This window comes from Canis aureus, chromosome 36, assembly GCF_053574225.1.
Source record: "Canis aureus isolate CA01 chromosome 36, VMU_Caureus_v.1.0, whole genome shotgun sequence".
NCBI classification, from domain to species: domain Eukaryota; kingdom Metazoa; phylum Chordata; class Mammalia; order Carnivora; family Canidae; genus Canis; species Canis aureus.
In genome coordinates this window covers 14,744,310-14,765,300 of record NC_135646.1, presented here as the reverse complement: position 1 = coordinate 14,765,300, position 20,991 = coordinate 14,744,310, and the positions used below count along the sequence as shown (strand labels likewise).

At 37.5% G+C, this 20,991-nt stretch overlaps 1 protein-coding gene and 1 long non-coding RNA gene across 9 annotated transcripts in view; one reads left to right on the top strand and one right to left on the bottom strand.

Annotated features, from left to right (window-relative positions):
* The window catches only part of PLEKHM3 (pleckstrin homology domain containing M3), a 178,211-nt gene that overhangs the window by 18,424 nt on the left and 138,796 nt on the right, over positions 1-20,991 (bottom strand). For 3 of the 4 annotated variants that reach the window (XM_077884730.1, XM_077884728.1, XM_077884729.1), the window contains exon 7: positions 13,326-13,483. In XM_077884730.1, coding sequence (XP_077740856.1) covers positions 13,326-13,483 — 158 coding nt within the window. Of the gene's footprint in view, positions 1-13,325; positions 13,484-20,991 lie in introns of those variants that run through there. The other variant, XM_077884733.1, reaches the window with a different exon arrangement.
* LOC144305680 (uncharacterized) overlaps positions 1-20,991 on the top strand; it is a 140,580-nt gene that overhangs the window by 33,551 nt on the left and 86,038 nt on the right. For all 5 annotated transcript variants that reach the window (XR_013372686.1, XR_013372684.1, XR_013372685.1 and 2 more), the window contains exon 2: positions 17,497-17,584. This is a non-coding gene — a long non-coding RNA (uncharacterized LOC144305680). The remainder of the gene's footprint in view (positions 1-17,496; positions 17,585-20,991) is intronic.

Here is a 20,991-nt window from a genome sequence, read left to right as displayed (position 1 = left end):
AATAAAGACATGATAATAGGGGATCCCTGGGTGGCTCAGCGGTTTAGTGCCTGCCTTCGGCCCAGGGCGTGATCCTGGAGTCCCAGGATCGAGTCCCACATTGGCCTTCTGCATGGAGCTTGCTTCTCCCTCTGCCTATGTCTCTGCTTCTCTCTGTGTCTCTCATGAATGAATGAATAAATAAATAAATCAGTCTTAAAAAAAATATACATTAGATGCTGAAATAAAAACCAAAAAAAAAAAAAGGGGATTTTTATTTTTTTTTAAAGATTTTATTTATTCATGAGAAACACAGAGAGGCAGAGACAGAGACAAAGGGAGAAGCAGGCTCCCTGCAAGGAGCCCGATGTGGGACTTTATCCCGGGACTCCAGGATCATGCCCTGAGCTGAAGGCAGACGCTCAACCACTGAGCCACCAGACGTCCCAAAAAAATGATTTTTAAAAGATAAGTTTAACAAGATCTTGCTATCTGTATTCCGATAATTAGGCGAAAAAAGTCTCACAATATCAATAACACACATGCTGACAAAACCAAGTTCCTATTGTACCTTTTGTAATTCTAAAGCATAAAATAGTTCATTTCAGAACATACTGCTCAGGCTGAAGAGTCAACATTTTTTGTATGGAAAGGTAAACACTCCTCTCTTCCCTATTGTGTATTCAGGTTACTTATTTACAGTGCCACAGGGAAAGAAAAAAACACACTCTAAAAAACGGCCAAAAAGATGTTTTGAAAATTAAAACTATCTGAGTAGCTTGGCAAAACTCAAGTTTTTGACATGAAAGTTTTCATTGGGCCAGAAAAATACATCTTTGCCTAACATATGATAGAACATTAGCTATCACTCAATAAAGTCATATAGCTTGGTAATGTCTACATTTAAATATATAGTTTCCTTGAAATTCGTTTAAAAGTTATTTACAATAAATGAAAATATGTGGAAAAGCACAGATTTGAAAAACTAAAAATAAGCTCTTCATGCATTATTTGTTGAAAATTTACTATGTGCTGTTCTAAATGCAGAAAATTGAGCAGAGAGTAAAATAGAAAAAGTCCATTTCCTCATAGAGCTGACAGGAATATTACTCAGCTATTAGAAATGACAAATACCCACCATTTGCTTCAACGTGGATGGAACTGGAGGGTATTATGCTGAGTGAAGTAAGTCAGTCGGAGAAGGACAAACATTATATGTTCTCATTCATTTGGGGAATATAAATAATAGTGAAAGGGAATAGAAGGGGAGGGAGAAGAAATGTGTGGGAAATATCAGAAAGGGAGACAGAACGTAAAGACTGCTAACTCTGGGAAACGAACTAGGGGTGGTAGAAGGGGAGGAGGGCGGGGGGTGGGAGTGAATGGGTGACGGGCACTGGGGGTTATTCTGTATGTTAGGAAATTGGACACCAATAAAAAATAAATTAAAAAAAAATGGTGGACTGAATAAAAATTTGAATTTATATCTTAATCCTTCCAGTAAATTGCATCAAAAATAGTCAACCTTGCTGAAAACATCATGACAAACTATCAAACAAACTGGTACAAAATGATAAGCAAAGGAGCTGGATGAAGTAAAGTTCTATGTTCTTTGTCAATAAACTTAAAACAGTGCTATATACCAGGCAGGCAAATCCAGAGGTGGGGTGGGGGATGGCTTGTCAAAGGTCACACAGCAAATCAGTGGACGAGTTAGGGATGACATCTAGACTTCTGTATTTCTACTCCAGTGATCTTTCTGTGGATTAGTCTGCCTCTAATTTTTAGATAGATCTTAATGATTTTAGAACCAATAAATTTTTTTCTCCTGTTAAAGTAGCCATCAAAAAAGTTTATGAACTTGGTTCTGATATGTGATAAAAAAGCTGGATATAAAACTATATATTCAACATATTGCCAATCTTATTAAAAAGTAAACATGCATACATATGTATGGAAAATTTTCTTTATATTCTCTGTGTACTTTAAAAATTTTCTCTAATGCAAATCAGTTAGAAAGTTATGAGTTAAATAACGATGAACATTGTTGCCGCCAAACAACAAAAAATTAGGTTGTCTGAAATGCTTAGAGATAAGATGATAACACAGTATTAACCAGACACCTAACAAGAAGCCTGGTAAGAAATGTGTCTAGGTGGAGATGACAACCATCTATTCAAGTGACCAAATGGCTTCAAAAAAACAATGGCAGCCTACCAGGGAGGACTGCATTTATAAATGCACTGTATTTATAAAGTGGCTTAATAGCATAGAGGGTCAGGTCAGCCCTGTGAAACGAGGGTTTCACAGAGGTCTTGTCTGTGTTAGCAGACATTCTGAAACACTTTGACATGTGAATATAGGAGCCACCAGGCCAAGGTGAAATGTTATTTACCAAGTTACTCTTTGACCAAAGTTTAAAACTAACACTGTGTTAGAGATTTTTGTTTTTTGTTTTTTAATCAAGGAAAACCTTGACACAATAAAGACATCGAAGAGCAGGCAGACAGATAGCCTAAGAGCAGAATTGCATCTTGGTAAGTCGCCACTCTGCTTCTGCCACTGACAAAACCTTTGAGCACGCGGGGCTTCAGTTTTTCTACCCCCCAAGTGTCCAAATGTTCTCCACAGGCCTTTCCATCTCTGTTAATTTATGATTCCAGAACACAGGCAGGGGTCTTCTCCTCTATCATCAGTGTTAGAAGATGCGGAGAAAGTTCCTCACTCTGCTCCTCGTCAATACCAGACAGAGGAAAGAACAGTAAGCAGATGGAAACTAAAGGTTCCTCAGCAAAGGTACCTAGGAAGAGGAGTTCCAAATTTCCTCTAGCTGTTTCAGGAATGCCACACCTCATCACAATATGCATTGAGTGGCTGCTTCCCAAGAAAAGCCACAGAAAGGAAATATCATTAAAAAAAAGCATATATGCATTGGGGGGAGCTATTCCCTCCCTTAAGCCCAGCCTCGCCAAGGCTGTTGTTCTCTATTGTTGAACAGGATGTAACAGGACTGCCAAGCACAGCCCGCAAACCTGCTAATTAGGTGCGCTGACAGTGTTTGTTTTGGAACCATTTACCAACAAAGGAATGTGTCAGGCTGATTAGTGAGAAAGGGGTATGTAATGTATGTGTATTTGGGTCCAGATGAGGGAATAATCCAGGTATTCAGTCTGTTTGTGCAAGGACTGACAAAAACGAAGGCTGAACAAATAGGAAGCCACAAGGAAAGACCAGCTTCTGGGCAGTGCTTCTCTCGTTCTCCTCTGGAGTTTTGATCTATTCTCCAACCCCTGCCAAAATATTCCTGCCTAAACACGAACCCGTCTTTCAAGAAATGACAAACTATAACTGGCTTCTCAAAAAATGGAAAAGCCTTTTTAAGGTAGCTGGCAAATCTGGGGTTTGGTGATTTTCTAGGCAACTAAGGAAGTGACAACTTTGGGCAAAGCCATCTCCATGTTCATCCTCCAGGGACAAATCAAAGGAAGCAAGGGCCCACAACACATAGCTCTTAGTGGACTGCTCAAAAACTGTGCATCTCAGTATCTTCTATAGCAAGAAGCAATTCTGTACTTTATAATAAAGCAGTTGCTTTCTCTCTTTTAAACCTTTTTAAGGTTCGACTGCAATTAGCTCTTGGAAACTTTGTGTGTACATGAAGCTTCAGGAAGGGCAGAAAGTGCCAAGGCAAAGACCAAACTCCACGCCCCAACAAGTTGAGGTCCTCAGGGGCAGGGTTGTGTGGATTGCCATGAAATGTAAAATGACAAAGACCAATTCACAAGGGTGTTGGGAGGAGCCTCCATGTTCTTCAGTACAAACTGGGCCTTTCTGAAATTTGGCCAGATGGATGAAAGCAGTGGGGCTTGGGCTGAGTTCTCTGGGAGGCCTTCTTTTTTCTGTAAGTAACCTAACAAAATAGATTTCTTAAAATGAAAAAGAGGAGAGGCCCTGTTAGAAACTCACTTGCTATGGCTTTTTCTATGAGGCCAGTGTTCATTCTCAATAGACATATGTAGGAAATGTTCTTGAAATGTGTACAAATTGGACATGGTGTCAGAGTATGTTAACTCAACTGCTAAGAGTTTAGTGTTGATAAGTTCAAGGTCCTGAGTGTAATCGTTATTTCTTGGAGGAGGGGAGGGAGTGATCAACTACTGTACACAAAGAAAAACTGTCAAGTTATGCTCAATCTGCTTCTCCAAACCCTAGTGCTTCAAACAACACAGACCCCTTTTAAAAGAGTAACTGCCGAGCTGCAAATGATCTCCCCCCTCAACAGGAAGAACACTTCCTTGAATGCATTCTCTGGGACAAGTAAATGTTGGGGACCTGGGCAGGCTGATGCTCACACTGCTGAAATACTTAAAACAGTAGGTCAGTTGCTTCAACTTTACAGATAAAGCTTACATATAAAGTAATGCACTCAGACTTTCACTATGCTCCTCTGTCCTTGCAAATATTTCTCTGCCTCCCCCAGCTTTATGGAGATATAATTGACTTATAACATTGCATTAGTTTCAGGTATACGACATGATGAGTTCATCATATGTGTATATATTGCAAAATGATTACCCACAATGTTTAGTTAACATCCATCACCTAGTGTAGTTAAAATTTTTTTTCTTGTGATGAGAAATTTTAAGATCTACCACTCTCTTAGCAACTTTCAAATATATGATATAGTGCTGTTAGCTTTAGTCACCATGCTGTACATTATATCCCCAGAACTTAACTTATAACTGGAAGTTTTTATCTTTTCACCACTTTCACCCCCTGCATTTGGCAACCACCACCCACTCTGGTCTCTGTATCTATGAGTTTGGTTTTTGTAGATTTAACATGTAAGAAATCATGAAGAATCTTTCTCTATTTCAGATGGTTCAAGTATTTTAAGTTTTCTTAACTAACCAGTTTATTTAAAAAGCTTTGTTGGTGTTCTTAAGTGAATGCGCATGATATTCTGGGGAGAGCTGCACCAAATGATAACTATTTATGGAATGCCTACTATATGAAACACACATACCAAATTCAGTGTTAAGTATACCCTTCTTATAGTATGCCCACATCTACATATAGCCAAAAATAAATAGGGGTCATAAGTCTCCAAGTGCAATGTTTTGCATATTGGAAAACTTGTGGGGATGATTTGTATGTCACAAGAAAAAATCAACAAAACCAAATGGATCAGACTAAAAGGTTGGAACTGATTTATGAGAGTTGGTATATTTTGTAAGTCTCATGTTAAAATGCATGCTGAGTGTTTTTAAGATGAAGTATTCATGTACTTGAGATCTGGAAGCATTTCAAGATTCAAGAATGGCATCTTCACACAAATTTGTGCAGCAGGATGGTCTCTTTAGCAGCATTATGTCTTTAATAACAAGAGAAGGTTAGTGATATGTAGAGATGTCAGAAAGAAAGCTGGATAGAAGGCAATTTAAGGATTTAAAAAAAAATCTAAGTCTTGGGTCACTTTGTGCATATAGGTGACTTTTTTTTGCTTTTATATTCACTGTTTTCCCTTAAGCCTTAGAGTGTTATCGGTCCATTCTTCTGATTTGTAATTTGGAAGTTAGAGTTTTTATTTCTTCTTATTCTCAATCAAGGAGGTATGTTTGGTCATTTCTCTTTCTTTAGGATGTGGAATTTTATTGCTGTTTTAAGAGAATGTTTCTCTCTTCTAAACTGTGCTTTCCTTTATCTAGAAGCGTAAATGCTGGATTAGGCTTAAGTTCTGTGATTCTGGATCTTACTATTGTATTTAAAATCTTACAATTTGGATTTTAGTGTTTTCCTACTTAGAAGGAAATTAATTTGTGTTGGAGAAGAAAGACTACCTCAATGTAAAACAGTCAGCATTATCATCTGAATGGTGAGGGGGTAATACTATATAGCACACTTAGCCTGAGTAAGGCATCCTCAGCTTCCACAGGCCTCAGCTCCCACATGCACCCCTGGGCCTCCTGACCTGCCTAGCAATGTTCAGAGGAGGGGGCTCCACTATAGTCTCTGCCCTCACCCCCTCATCACAGCTGCTCGGCGCTCTTATCTCTCCCTCACCCTAACCTAACTCTGACCTACTGCTCCAAGTGTAAAAATCTTTACCATGGCACATATAGGGAGAATTCAAAATAACAGTTTGGGAGGAGGGTTCTTTAACAACAGAAGCACATAGTTTCTTCACATGTCTTTTAGGGGGTATACTGCAAAACTGGTTTGAAGACTGTAGGTACAGAAGAAACAGTGATGGGTAATGGAAGAAGCATGGATTTTGGAGTCAGATGTACTTGGGTTCTAGTTTTGGCCTCATCTCTTGGGTCAAGTTCATTGCCTCCTCTGAACCTAGGCTTCCCCATTATTAAACGGAGGAGACAGTACCCCCTCAGAGGACTGGCCTAAAAATGAAATGATGAGCTATGTAAATTGCTGGCACCAGTATCAGTACATTATTAATGCCATTTCCCTACAACCCCAACACTTTCTCTATATCTGTCAGAGATGGCGTTCTAAAAATTAACACTAGGGCTATATTTTTAAATTACATATTCAGGAAGCTTCCTCCTGCATAACAATTAATTCAATAAGGAAAAAGTCTGAAGAGCTGATCAGTGTTTGACATATGGTCATTATCAAATAAGTGTGTTAAAACCAAGTATATTCTGATACTGAAGTACCTAAGTCAGTGCTTTAGAGTTCAACATGGAGCTCTCTAACAGTTTAGAAATTGTGAACTGCTTTTTCACCTACAGTGTCCATAACTCCTATGGATGATGCCCCTTCTTAGTGCTCTGGGACTACCCGCTAGACTGTGGTCCTCTAACACTTCAGCATAACTGCCTAATGGCTCAGTGTCTCTTACTAGAGACTGAACAAATTGTGAGCAGGAGCATGCCATGTTCACTGTGTGTCCCCAGAGCCTAGCCCCGTGCACAAACACAGTATGCTCAATAAATAATAAATCAGTATGCTCACTTATTCAAAGGATGGATAGTTCTGATACTTGTGGAATGCTTTCTTACTGAGTTGTAATTATGCTGTTCAAATGATGTTCGAATCTGAAGGGATATTAAGTATATATCTGAGGACACAGACGTGTGGACTTTAGCAAGGTGGTCAAGGATACATGGTGATGAATTCACTGAATATATCATACCTAAGCTTTTGACTTACATTTTTTTTTTTTTTTAAGATTTTTACTTATTCATGAGAGACACAGAGAGAGACAGAGATATAGGCAGAGGGAGAAGCAGGTTCCCTACGGGGAGCCTGATGCGGGACTTGATCCCAGGGCCCTGGGATCATGACCAAAGGCAGACGCTGAGCCACCCAGGCATCCCAATTACTTACAGATTTTTAAATATGTCTTATGGAAAATTTCAAACATACTCAAAAGTAGAGAGAATAGTGTAATAAACCTCTGTGTACCTATCACCTTGCTTCAACAATTATCTTTCATTTATATCTATTACCTGTCTCCCACTGTCAGATTATTATTTTTTGCAACATGAGATTATTTTGAAGCAAATCTCACAAAATCACATTACTTACCCATCAAGATTTCAGTTACATGTAAATTTAAAAAATTACCCCACTATTTAAATTGATTTTTATTAATCACATTTAATTATTCAGCACATCTTTAGCTACATATTCCTTCCTGCTGGGTAAAGGGTACCCTGAACCTACAGACGTGCTAATGTGATCATTCTTATAAGAATCTGGCACCTCTGCCCATGGCCACAGCTATTTAGAGCAGTGATTCTTCTGGCTGTGATGCAGAATCACATGGTAAGCCTTTGAAGATAGATTCTTAGAGTTAAAAAAAAAAAAAAAAAAAAAAACCAACAAGTCTCACAGGAGATTCTGATGTGTAGTCAGAGGGAAGCATCCTTCCCTTGTCATGGGATGAGTCCTGGGATTGAGGGCTTTAAAAAATGTGTGTGCGACCTAGTGCCCTGATGTTGGTTTCTAATATTATATTCTCAAATAAAAGCAACCTGGGCTCTTTGGAGAAATGGCTACTTTTAGGATTAGGACAAGAAATATATATGATGTGTCTAGAACATCTGGTACCACAAGAAAGTATGGAAATGATCAAAACCAAAATCCCACAATGATATGAGTATGTCAAAAATGATGCAGGAGCCAGTTGCAAGAGCTGGAGGGCATAAATTCGAACAGTTTGGGCAACAAAATAATCTTGGATTATAACCCCAAAAAATAAAACAAATATGCACCTGCTCATGCTGATGTGAATAGATAATTTAAAAAAATAAATAGGAAGAAGAGACAAATCACTCAAGCAGAATTCCAAATAATTTTGTATAAACTCCACTCCCAAGGGAAGTGGAGTATAATCTTCACTCTTTTAAGTGTAGGATAATATGGAAAAGGTGGGGAGAGAAGAGTATCTCCAGTGGAGAAACCTGACACAAACACTGCAGTGGTAAGTCATGTTGTTAGTATGTACCCGTGGTCTGATGTGATGAGAATGGCACTTTATGCCTGTGGTCTTCCTCCCCAAACTCATAAAACGCAGAGAAATCGTAAGAAAAACATCAAGTCTATCCCACAGAGGGGTTCTACAAAATACTCCTCAAAACTATCAATGTCCTAAAAACCAAAGTCTAAGAAAAGTCATAGCCAAGAGGAGATGTCACAACTACATGTAATGTGGTATCCTGGAACAGAAAAGAAAATTAGGTAAAAACTAAGGAAATTAAAAAAAAACAAACAAAAAACAAAACCTAAGGAAATTTGAAAAAGCTATGGACTCTAATCATAATGTATCAATACGGGCTCATGAATTGTAACAAATATACCATTTTAATATAAGATGTTAATAGGGGAAACTGGGTGTGGGGTATATGCGAATTTTCTGTACCATCTTTGTGAATTGTCTGTAAATCTGAAATTGTCCTAATATAGTTTATTCACATTGATTAGCTTTGGTATTTGAGTCAACTGGTCAGCTGGATGCATTGTGGTTTTTTTTTTTAATTTTATTTTTTTAGGACAGTTTTAGATTGACAGAAAAATTAAGCCCAGTTTTCTCTATTATCAACATCTTGCATTTGTGTGGTAAATTGATTATAATGAATGAACCCATATTGACACATCATTAGAGTCAACAGGTTTTTTTTTTTTTAAAGATTTTATTTATTTATTCATGAGAGACACAGAGAAAGAGAGAGGCAGAGACACAGGCAGAGGGAGAAGCAGGCTCCATACAGGAAGCCTGACGTGGGACTCGATCCCGGGTCTCCAGGCTCATGCCCTGGGCTGAAGGTGGCTCTAAATCGCTGAGCCACCCGGGCTGCCCAGAGTCAACAGTCTAAATTAAGGTTCTCTCCGTGTTGCACAGCTATATGAGTTTTGACAAATGTTATAGTGGGCATATATATACACACACAGATATATATACACATACAGAATAATTTTACTACCCTAAAAAACCTCCTGTGCATTACCTGGTCATCTTTCCTTACGTATTCCCGAGCCCCTGGTAATCACTGATTTCATTTTATTTTTCACTGTTTCTGCAGTTTTGCTCCTTTCAGAATGTTACATAGTTGGACTCGTACAGTCCAACTCTAATTCATAGCCTTTACAGACTGCTTCTTTCTTTCTGTAATATGCATTTAAAGTTCCTCCATGTCCTTTTTTGGCTTTATAGCTCATTTCTTTTATCGCTGGATAATATTCCATCACATGGATATACCACAGTTTATTTATCCATCCACATGTGAAGGACCCCTAGGTTGTTCTCAGCTTTTGGTAATTATGAGTAGACCTGCTTATAAACATCTCTGTGTAAGGTTTTGTGTGGACATAAATTATCAACTCATGTGTTACTTACAAATATATTGTTTTTTTTTTTTTAATTTTTTTTTTATTTATTTATGATAGAGAGAGAGAGAGAGAGAGAGAGAGAGAGGCAGAGACATAGGCAGAGGGAGAAGCAGGCTCCATGCACCGGGAGCCCGATGTGGGACTCGATCCCGGGTCTCCAGGATCGCGCCCTGGGCCAAAGGCAGGCGCCAAACTGCTGCGCCACCCAGGGATCCCCCTATATTGTTTAATCTACAAAAATGTTGGGATTTTGCAGGTATCATTGTTACTGATTTCTAGTTTAATTTCCTTATGGCTTGAAAGCATACTTTGCATGATTTCTATTCTTGTAAATTTGTTCAGATGTATTTTATGGCCCAGAATATGGTCTCTCTTGTTAAATGTTCCATGTGAGCTTGAGAATGCATATTCCGTTGTTGTTGGATGAACAACATGAATTGGCAGAGATGTCAGTTAGATCCAGTTGACTGATAATGCTTTTCAGCTTAACGATATGCTTAAACTGATTTTCTGCCTGCTGGTTACTGACAGAGGGATGTTGAAGTCTAACTATAATAGTGGATAGATACGTATAGTTGTGCATTTGTCTGTTTCTCCTTGTAATTCTTTTTTTTTTTTTTTGTCACATATATCGTGACTCTGCTTGTGCACATCAAGGATTGTTGTGCCTTCCTGGAGAACTGACTGCTTTATCATTATGTGATACCCCTCTTTATCCCCGCGTGAAGGATTGGTATTGCTTCTTTAAATATTCAACAAAATTCATCTATGAAGTCATCTGGCTTTATGGGAAGACTTAAAAACAAATTAATTCAGTTTCTTTACTTGTTATAGGGCTATTCATATTTCTATTTCTTCTTGAGTCTATTTTGGTAATTTGTTTTTCTAGAAACATTCATTTCATCTAAGTTGTCTAACTTGTTGGAATATAGTCATTTATGGTATTTCTTTATAATTCTTTTAATTGCTTTTTCCTTTTTCCTTCCTGATTTTGAGTATTTGGTCTTTCCTACTAATTTCTTGGTCAATCTAGCCAAAGAGTTTTCAATTTTGTTGATTCTTTCAAGAAGCAATTTGTAAAAAAAAAAAAAAAAAAAAAGCAATTTGTAATTTCATTGCTGTACTGTTTTTCTATCTTCCATTTCATTGATATCTGCTCTAATCTTTACTCTTAACTTTCTTCTGCTCACTTTGGATTTAGTTTGTTCTTTGTTATCTGGCTTCTCAAAGGAATTTCTGGTAATGGATTTGAGACCTTTCTTTTTTTTTTTCTTTTGTTTTAAAAAAGATCTTATTTACTTATTCATGAGAGAGAGAGAGAAAGAGAAAGATAGGCAGAGGGAGAAGCAGACTACCTGCAGGGAGCCCAATGTGGAACTTGATCTCAGGACCCCGGGATCACAACCTGAGCCAAAGGCAGATGCTCAAACATTGAGCCATAGGTGCCCCTCCTTTCTTTTTTTTCTGACGTGTTTTTTCATGATATGTTTATAGCTATAGGTTATACTCTAAGTACTATGTTAGCTGCATTACATACTTTTTAATTTTATATTTCATTTTCATTCATTTCAAAATATTTTAAAATTCCTCTTGTAATTTATTTCTTCTTTGACTATAAATTTTTAGTTTGTTTGATTTAATTTCCAAATATTTCAGGGTTTCTCAGATTTTTTTCCTATTGGGGATCTTAATTCAATGTGTCAGAGAATATACTTGGTATGGTTTCAATTTTTAAAAATTTATTGAAACTCATGAGACACCTGGGTGGCTATTGGTTAAGCAGCTGCCTTTGGCTCGGGTCATGATCTCAGGGTCCTGGGATGGAGCTATGCACTGGGCTCTCTGCTCAGTGGGGAGTTACTTCTCCCTCTCCCCTGGTTCCTCCCTCCCCTGCTTGTGTTCTCTCTCTCTCTCAAATAAATAAAATCTTTTAAAAAATTTATTGAAATTTTTTTTGTGACCCAGCATATAGTTTATACAGTTGGAAGCATTTTTAACTTAATTTTTATTTTTTTATTAAACACTTTTGATTATGATCTAATGCATATACCATAAAATTCATTCTTTTAAAGTTTATAATTCAGTGATTTTTAATGTATTCACAAGACCATGTAACCATCACCACAGTCTAATCCCAGAACATTCTTGTTACTCCTAAAACAAATTAGTACCCATGAGGAGTTATTCTTTTTCCATTCTCCCATGACCGAGGCAGCTACTAATCTACCTTCTGTCTCTATGTATTTGCCTATTTGGGACATTTCATATACACAAAACATAAAATATGTGGCCTTTTGTGTCTGGCTTGTCTCACTTGGCATAATGTTTTTAAGGTTCCATACTGCAGCCTGTATCAGATTCCTTTTCAGACTGGATTATATTCCAATATATGGATATACCACATCTTGTTTATCCATTCATCAGTTGATGGACACTTTTTGGCTATTATGAATACTGCTGTGAACATCTGTGTACAAGTTTTTGTGTGGTGTACATTTTTAAGAAGTCTGTAATCTCTAGGCTATGAGTTAAGTACCTGTACTCAGGAAATAAGGCTGGAGTGTGTGTGTGTGTATCTTTCTGTGTGTGGAGCCAACCCAAGTTCCTGTATGTTTACAAAGAGTCTGTGGGTTTAAGAAGAGGCCAGAAGAGCTGAGTCAACTCTTAATATCTTAGTTTTACCCTACATGCTTCAGCTCTCCCTGGCTACATGCCTCCCCTTCTGTTCTGAACCACAGTGTAAGTGAGCCCTGCTGGGTGGGAAATGAAGCATGATTTCATGGCCAAAGAAGCCAGTGCACAGACACATAAACAGTATATATTTCTATGATGCTTTTGGAATGAAAGGAAAAGTGATATGTATCATTTTGTGATTCAAGAAAAGCAATAGTAAAAACCCTACTCTCAAGTTAGCGGGAGAAGAAAATCATCCATCAATCAATGAACGCGATGATGCCCAAATATTACTTTGGTTAGAAAAATAATCCCACATAAACTCCCACTTTTCTCTCCTTTGGATCCTAAAACTTTCATCACCACACTGCAGCGCATCTGTGGAGAAACGCATGTGGTAAGCCAGACAGCTGTTCCCCAGTGTCTTGTAGTTTTATTCCTGGTGGTCAGTCCAGTTTTAGCATTGCTATGAAACTGTGATTTCCCTTTGCCTATCATTTGGCCCTGAAATGTTGTGAGGATTCTTCTTCCCTGATCTTCATTCTAAAAATGAATCTAAACACTCTTCATTACCTAAGAAGGCAGAGTTAGGTGATGTTTTTTTTGCAACTCTTTTATCTCATTCTGGATAAAGATAGTGAAGTGAGCTGGGAATGAATATAGGAAACCAAAGGGTAAAAAATGTTCTCCTCGAATAAGGGAAATCCGATACAAGGTAAGAGAGATACAGTGCTTGACTAAAAGTTGGCCTGATTTGACCAAATAAAACTTCATGTGACATATTAAGGTATACTTTTATAAGACAAGAGATTCTGTACCTGCTTGTTGAAATATCTTCAAAAGGGTAGAGGATCTCTCCATTGTTACAGATTTCACAGATGAACCCCTTCTGGCTACAGAGACTGCAGCTGTATACGTGTGAGGTGGCAAATTTAATGACCTTGCCCAAGAATGGAGCCAGCTTCCCCTCTATTACCTGCGGAAAGAGAAATGGGACAGGGAAGCAAATCCATTGAGAAGAGAAGTCTTGCAGACCCAGGAAGACTGGAATTCCTTTCCTTTACACAACAGGAAAACCTCTAATTATAATTTCTCAGCAACTCTGAGAAAGAAAAGACAGTATTTTCACTCCAAAAGAACTCTCTGGTTTAAACCGCTGGAGGTTGGAAAATAAAGATGTTGAAACTTCTTTTGTATTCCTCTTTCACTGTAGCGTGATATAGGGAATTGAGAACCAACAAATGGGGAACGCTACTTTCATAGACCAACTTACTGTTATGGTGTGCTATTAGAGGAGTGGGGTAGATTTCCCAAGATTAGAAAACATGCAAGGTAAACATTAACGTAGAATATTATGTTGTAAATTCAATAATACCTATCCTCTGATAAGTTAATAGTATAGCTTCTTTTACCATCTTCCCCAAAACATGTAACAAATGTGGAAAAATAGGTTTCTTTTGGTGCTGATAATAAGTATGTTAATATAAAGAGATTGCAATTTGACAGTCTGAGAGCTGCATTCAGCCTGAGGATTTTTTTTTTTTTAATTTTAGTGTTTTATTTTATTTTATTTTTTTTTTAAATTTTAGTGTTTTAAAAAATGATCCAATCTGATAACTGGGAGATTTCACAGAAAAATCCTGAATTTGGGCTTTTTGGGAAAAATAATCAGATTTAGCAAAACCAGGCCTGAATTCCAACATGATGATGATCCTGATTATGAGTAGGGGCTGCTTGCTCCCACAGAAGCACATGTTCTACGGTTGACAGTTGTCCCCTTCTAGGTCCTACTATTTTGAATCTGCCTGCATACCACTATTACGTTACCTGTTGGCCTGCAAACATCCATGAGTCTGGAACCAATGGTTAGTCAGATCCCTTTTCACTTAAGTAATGCTGAATGAGCTTCAAAGACTTCAGCAGTTCAAAACTGATATGAAAAAAATCTGCCTTCTTTCTCATCCATGCATGGCTATATACATGCTGATTTTGACATAACGAAGATTCAATTTAATTTGGAAATAGTTAGAAATAACTGGTAATAGCTGGATACTTTCACATCATGGAATAATCTCATGATGTTTTAAAAATGAAGAGAACAAGTTGGAAAAGCAGATCTTTCACTGTGTGTGTATATAGTTTTTTTGCATTTTTAAAAACAATGTATATTATTTTTGTATTAAGATACAGAAAGTGAATAGAAAATAATGTACACTGCTTTATAAGAGTGGATTTTCTTTTTCTTAATAAAGAGAATAGAAATTATGCTGGCTGTTTTTTGAGTCAAGCAAGTACATTTTCTACCATCCTTTTACTTACTCTCCTCTGCACTTCTTTCAGGAAGCCAAAGGCCAACCTCCTTTTATTTATATTTTCTCAAGAGCCATTAACATTGATGAACCTCAGTAACGTGTACTCCTAATACCACCAGATGATATACACTTTCTAAGAAATAACCACTACCAAATCTTATACCAACCACCGGTAAACACTTTCCAATGTGTCATAGGGTTATTTCTAAATTGTGGTAACAATAGTTCAACAGAGTTTGGTTTTACTTATGTTCCTCTTTCCTAAACAACCAAGGTTAATGACACATTTAGAGATGCACGAACAAAATATAGCTCAGTTGGGGGAAAACATCAGGATATAGAACAGTCCAGAAACCAGGTGAGTAAAGATTTTTTGGAGGAGCTGAGGGTGAGAAGGGAATATGTGGAAGAAAGTTATTATCTAGGGTCTAAAGGAGAAGGCTGGGCATCTTATGCATAAAGGGTTTTTTTTTTTTTTCTGCTAGAAAACTTCCTTGAGACAAAGGGTGTGAACATTTTGAAGGCTTTTGAAATATTTCACCAAATTTACACTGCCAGAAATGTAAATATATTTCTATTGGAAGACTTTAATAAGCTTTAAAAAATTAATCTGAGGACTGGTATCTTTATAATATTTATTCTCCCTATCAAAGGACCTTACCCATATCTCCATTTTATTAAATCTTCATTTGTTATTGCTTAATAAAGTTTTGGGTTATTTTTCCCTCTATAAGCAACTCACACTATAGGTTATTTTAGAGTTAAACTTTTATATAATACTTTTCCTTATTAGCTATTGCTGGTTTTAGAATATATTGACATTTGAGTATATCTTATATATAACTATTTCACTGAATCTTCATGAATGCAAATCACTTTTAGGTGATTCTTTTGGGTTTTCTGAAAGTAGTAACTTGGTCCCTTCCTTTCTAATGTTATATCTCTTATTTATGTTTCATGTTTTATTTCATTGTCCAGTGACCCTAAAATAATTTGACGTAATGGTGTTAGCAGATATTCTCGCTATTTCCATGAGAATTAAACTGGAAATTATGTAGTCTACAGTGAATGGTTCGTTTTCTCCATCAAACACATATAGTCATTCACCACATTATTAATTCCCTCTCCTTTTTAATAGCAGCTTTGAGATACAATTAACATGCCAAGTAATTCACCTATGTAAAGTCTACAGTTAAATGGTTTTTAGCATATTCACAGAGTTGTATGCCATCATCATAGTCAGTTGTAGAACATTTCACCAACACTTGCAAAAAACCCTATACCTATTAGCAGTTGCTCCTTTTCCCCCCCATAACCTGTCTCCTCCCCACCAAGCCCTAAGGAACCAATAATCTTTTTTTGTCTCCATAGATTTACCTCTTCTGGACATTTCATATAAATAGACTCATACAATATATGGCTTTTTATGACTGCTTCTTTCAGCATAATGTTTTCAAGGTTCATGTTGATTCTCTTTTGAATATCTCTGGTATAAGTAAGTCTCTTTTTCCTGTCTTGCCAGCTATTAACACTCCTCTCTAGATTAATGAAATCATTTTCTAGTTTTATTTCTGGAAGCCAGTCTTTTCCCTCTGGTTCATCCACAGCATATATACTAACAATTTTGGACATCATCTTTATCAAATATCATCTCTTCTTTCAAATCTTGAATTCTTATTTTGTTGTTAGTAAAAGTTCACTCATTCATTTCATAAAATTATATTGAGTTACAATGTCCTATATACTCACTAAAGGAGTGAACCAGATAAGACTGGAGCTTACGTTTTTGCTTGGTGTGCGTCTCCATTAACTTATTCCATACTATTTATCCAGGCTCATTTTCCATTTCTTATACATACCTTCCATTTTAAGAAAACTTTTCCTTGTGTAGAATATGCTTACTTTTGCTCTTGTGCCTTCACCCATGTCACTTCCTGTCTTAAGTTTCACTTCTTAACACATATTTATATTTCACCTGGGCTTCATGGCTCAGATCTAGTCAGTTTCATCTGGAAAGCCATCTTTGGCTACTTCAACTGTTACACTTCTCTTGTGCTTCATATAATTTACTTTTATATAATTTAATACAGAACTTGATGCTGTTTTGTACTCTTTACTATTGTTTAACATGTGATTGTTTTGCTTATCCAACCAGACTGAACATATAAAAATGGTGATACTAACTGTAAAACGGTGATTTTACCTATAAAATGGTGATTTTATATGGAACGATCTAAGAGTGTAAATTGTTTGAAGGCAAAGACTGAGTCTCACACTTGTTTTAAATATCCCTTCTGCCAGGGACATGAGTTCTTGTTGATTGACCAAGGATGCCTTCCTATTTTCCTCCTTGCCAGCAGCAGTCACATCTTAGGGGTGTCTTTGTGTCATAAACATTTTTAATCATTCTGCTGTGTGATTTAGGGAAGAGCATAAAGAGTGCGAGGACCTGGTGGCTGCTCAGCTGTTCAGGAACTTTTTTTGCTTCTTTATACTTAATTGCTCTATTTGTTAGCGTAGGGTTCATGGCCATGTTCCAAAGAGCTGACGATGCTGAAAGTTTTTCCTCCAGAAAAGTGAGGTAATAGTCTATACGTTTATTTTAGAATGTACACACATTTCTTTAATAGTATAGAAAAGAAAACTATAGGTACAGATATATTTAGGACGTTTAAAGCTTGTCTTTGAATACAACTACTAGCAGCACTGGAAACAGAATCCAGCTCTTCTGGCTTCTGGTTTAGAAGTTTCATCACCACAAAGAAGTAGGTTCTAAGTATGAAATCTCCTTGGTTCAAAAAAAAAAAAATCTCCTTGGTTCTTTTTAAAAATCAGATATATCTTCACTTTGGATGATTGCTTAAAAAGAAATCAAGTATCCTACACCCCTACCACCTCCTCCTGCCTCCAAGAGTCTTGCAACTTACACTCCCAATTCCTATCCATCTTGGTGGAGCCTTAAGGTTAGGAACATATTCCATAAACACCACAAAGAGGATGGCCTCACAGAAGACCAAAGCCTAAGGAGCCACTATCTTCAGGGTCCAAATGAGAACCAAGTAGAAAAGGGCCACCAGGATGCCAATGGGTCTGGAAAATGACTATGGGTAGGGAAAAGTCAAATGTCCAATAAGCTAACAAGCTTGCCAGCAACCACACAGCCTGAGAGAAGTCACACATGAGACCTCTTCTGTGTCAACCCTAAATTGGAGCACTTCCCCGGGTAGTGTTACTACATAGAGTAACAACAGTCTTCAATAGGGCCCGGCATGGGGAAAAGTTCTGCAAACTGGGTATTTAGATTAGAGTTGATCCAGGGGATTCTGATACCACTGAGAGCAAGCCAGGACTGATCAGGACAAAGAAAACCACAAAAGTACTTCCTTAATAAAACTGGCCAAAGCTTGTTTAAAAAAAGAAAAACAAAACCTAACCTTCGTAGTTTTAGCTTGACAACTTGGCTGTATTTTTCTGGTGTGTGGTAGTTTGATTCACCAGGGAGTCTCCCAGAGAGGCTGACATTACAGAGTTTTCCATATTCCCTCAGAACTTACTTGTCTCTGGGTACTGGGAAACAGCAAAGTAGAGTGGAAAAGGCAAAGCTGATCTGAGTACCTATTCTAGTTCATCTGCTTTCCAGCCAGGAGATGTTGGTAAATTACTTAACCTTTTCGAGCCCCAGTTCATCAGCTGAAAAGTTAGGATAATACCTACCTCGTAGGGTCGAAGGACGGATCAGATTTATTATAATGAAAGCACTGGATATAATGTCTAACTTAGAGCAAGTAATTAATAAATAATAGCTTATTATTTATCTTAATCTAAATAGAAACTTTAGATGATTTAGATTCATTCCAACTTTCAAACACTTGAGATTTACAGCAGGGGGGAGAAAAGAAAGGTCTTTTTTTAATGTCATTTCTAAAGGGAGACAGAGCAAGAAAGAGAGAGAGAGGTGGGAGGAGGAAGGGCCAAGGGAGAGGAAGAGAGAGAATCTTCAGCAGGTTCCATGCCCAGTGCAGAGTCTGACTCGGGACCTGATCTCACAACCCTGGGATCATGAACTGGGCTGAAAACAAGAGTCAGAGGCTGAATGAACGGAGTCCCTCAGGCACCCTACATATCATTTTTTAAACGGTATCAAATTGTCTTTCTGTTGGATAGAATCAGTAGCAATTAATGTAAAGCGGTCAGTTCCATTCCCTCCAACACTGCTGTTAATAAAGGAACAAGGCTTCTTTTTGCCAGGCAGGATGCTGGGGAAAGACAGTCAACACACCTCAAGCTTGATTTGACTCACTCATATAACACCTTAGCAACACTTGGAAACTATCTTTCTTAATCTTTTCTTGCTTGTAATTAGTCACAGGTTAATATAACTTTATAATAACCCATCAAAAGTCACAAGGCCATTCCATGTTTAGCATAACAGGCTTGTGGTTTCCGTTAATCAGGTGGTCATTTAGGGATGTCAGGAGTGAAGGTGAAATAGAACTCTGAGATAAGGTTGTTATCCTTCCACTTATTTTCCTCAAATGGCCAGTCTACGTGAACAAAATCATGACAAAGTAGTTAGCAGAAGACATCTGTAGCTCTTCCCCATCTCCCAGCCCCCTGACTACTCCTCATCTTCTTTGTACCAAACTGCCCTATCTCCTTGAGAAAAGGCAGATGTCCAAAATGGGGGAAAAGTGTTTGCTTCTGTTTTCCATTATACTTAATTTCTTGTACTAAGGAAGGTACTACTCTGATTGACTTATTTGGAGAGTGTGCATATGTGAGAGGTATTTTATTGGTCAGGTAGTCAAAGAATATATACTTTCATTTGTAATTTAAAGTTATGTGTCCCTGAGCTCTGGGTATTATACTATATGTTGGCAAATTGAATTTAAATAAAATAAATAAAATTACGTGTCTTCTCATCACGTGGTAGGATAAGGACAAAAGGCAACATCAAGCTGGTATCTTCATAATTCTATTTTTTACTTTTGCAGTCTTTCTACAATTCTTTTCACTCATTTCAGGTACTTCTAAAACTCAAGGAGCTGGCAAATGTCACTTTTCATCATCCAGCTGGCTGACAAATAAAACAAATATGCTTACCCTTCTTGTGTGACTGCAGCCCACGAAAGCTGCCTGGTTGAACTTCCAGCTCAGGGATACACACATTTTCCCCCCTTTCTATTCTGGTCAAGATGGTCAGCATTGGAATTTGAGGCCTATGGCTTTCTTGCAGACTAAGACAACAGACTTTATTTGATTTACTTTCTTGCAGACCAATCAAAAATTACAATTAAGTTAAAAAATAACCTAGTGCTGCCTTCTCCAAACCACAGTTTCAGAAACAGCTGCTTATTACTCATGTGTGGCACCAGGAAATTGCAGTGTCATGTTCAAGGTCTGTGGCCAATAGAGATCTGTGGGATTGGGAAACAGGCACAAATGATTCTTTTATGTCCGTTACCTTCACTCCCTTGGCACCACAACACCATTCAAAATCTACAGGGGGAGAGGGACAGACCACTAGTAACTTGGGCAAGAAAAGAGGAAAAACTCTTTCTCATTGAATTTCTTTATGCAGTGGCTCATTCTTTCCCCCTGATTTGTCAAGTTACCTTCCATTTCAATACAAGCATTCCTCAGCCATTGTGTAACATCTAGATTCTGGACAACTGTTGGGACTACTGTGATGAAGAGGGCTGTTGCACTTGACAAATGGCCCCTCCTTAAAAGTCTAACCAGAAGACCCCATTCACGGTAAACAAAGCCACCTGCCACTCATTGGTAACAAGCTAGCTTGATGAAATGAAAGAATCAAAACTGTCACACACTGTAAAATGATTTAAAATATAATTTAGTTTGCATTTGCTTGGCCAGAGGGCTATGAAAGGTTTTGCTATTTTTTCTCTGCCATTTCTCAGCTGGGTACTGTGAAGTCCAGTGACCTTGGTCAGGTGAGTTCGTAGAGAGCTAGGAAAAAACAGTCTGTAGATTCTGCTCAGGTTTGAAAACCCTAACAGTAAGAATATTCTGAATATATTCATTCAATTCTAAATTTTTCTTAATTGTAAGTCCTTAAAAATATAAAATAAAAAGCATACCACCATATTATTTTTCTTAAAAACAGAAAATAACTAGAGGCGCCTGGCTGGCTCAGTCAGCACAGTATGCG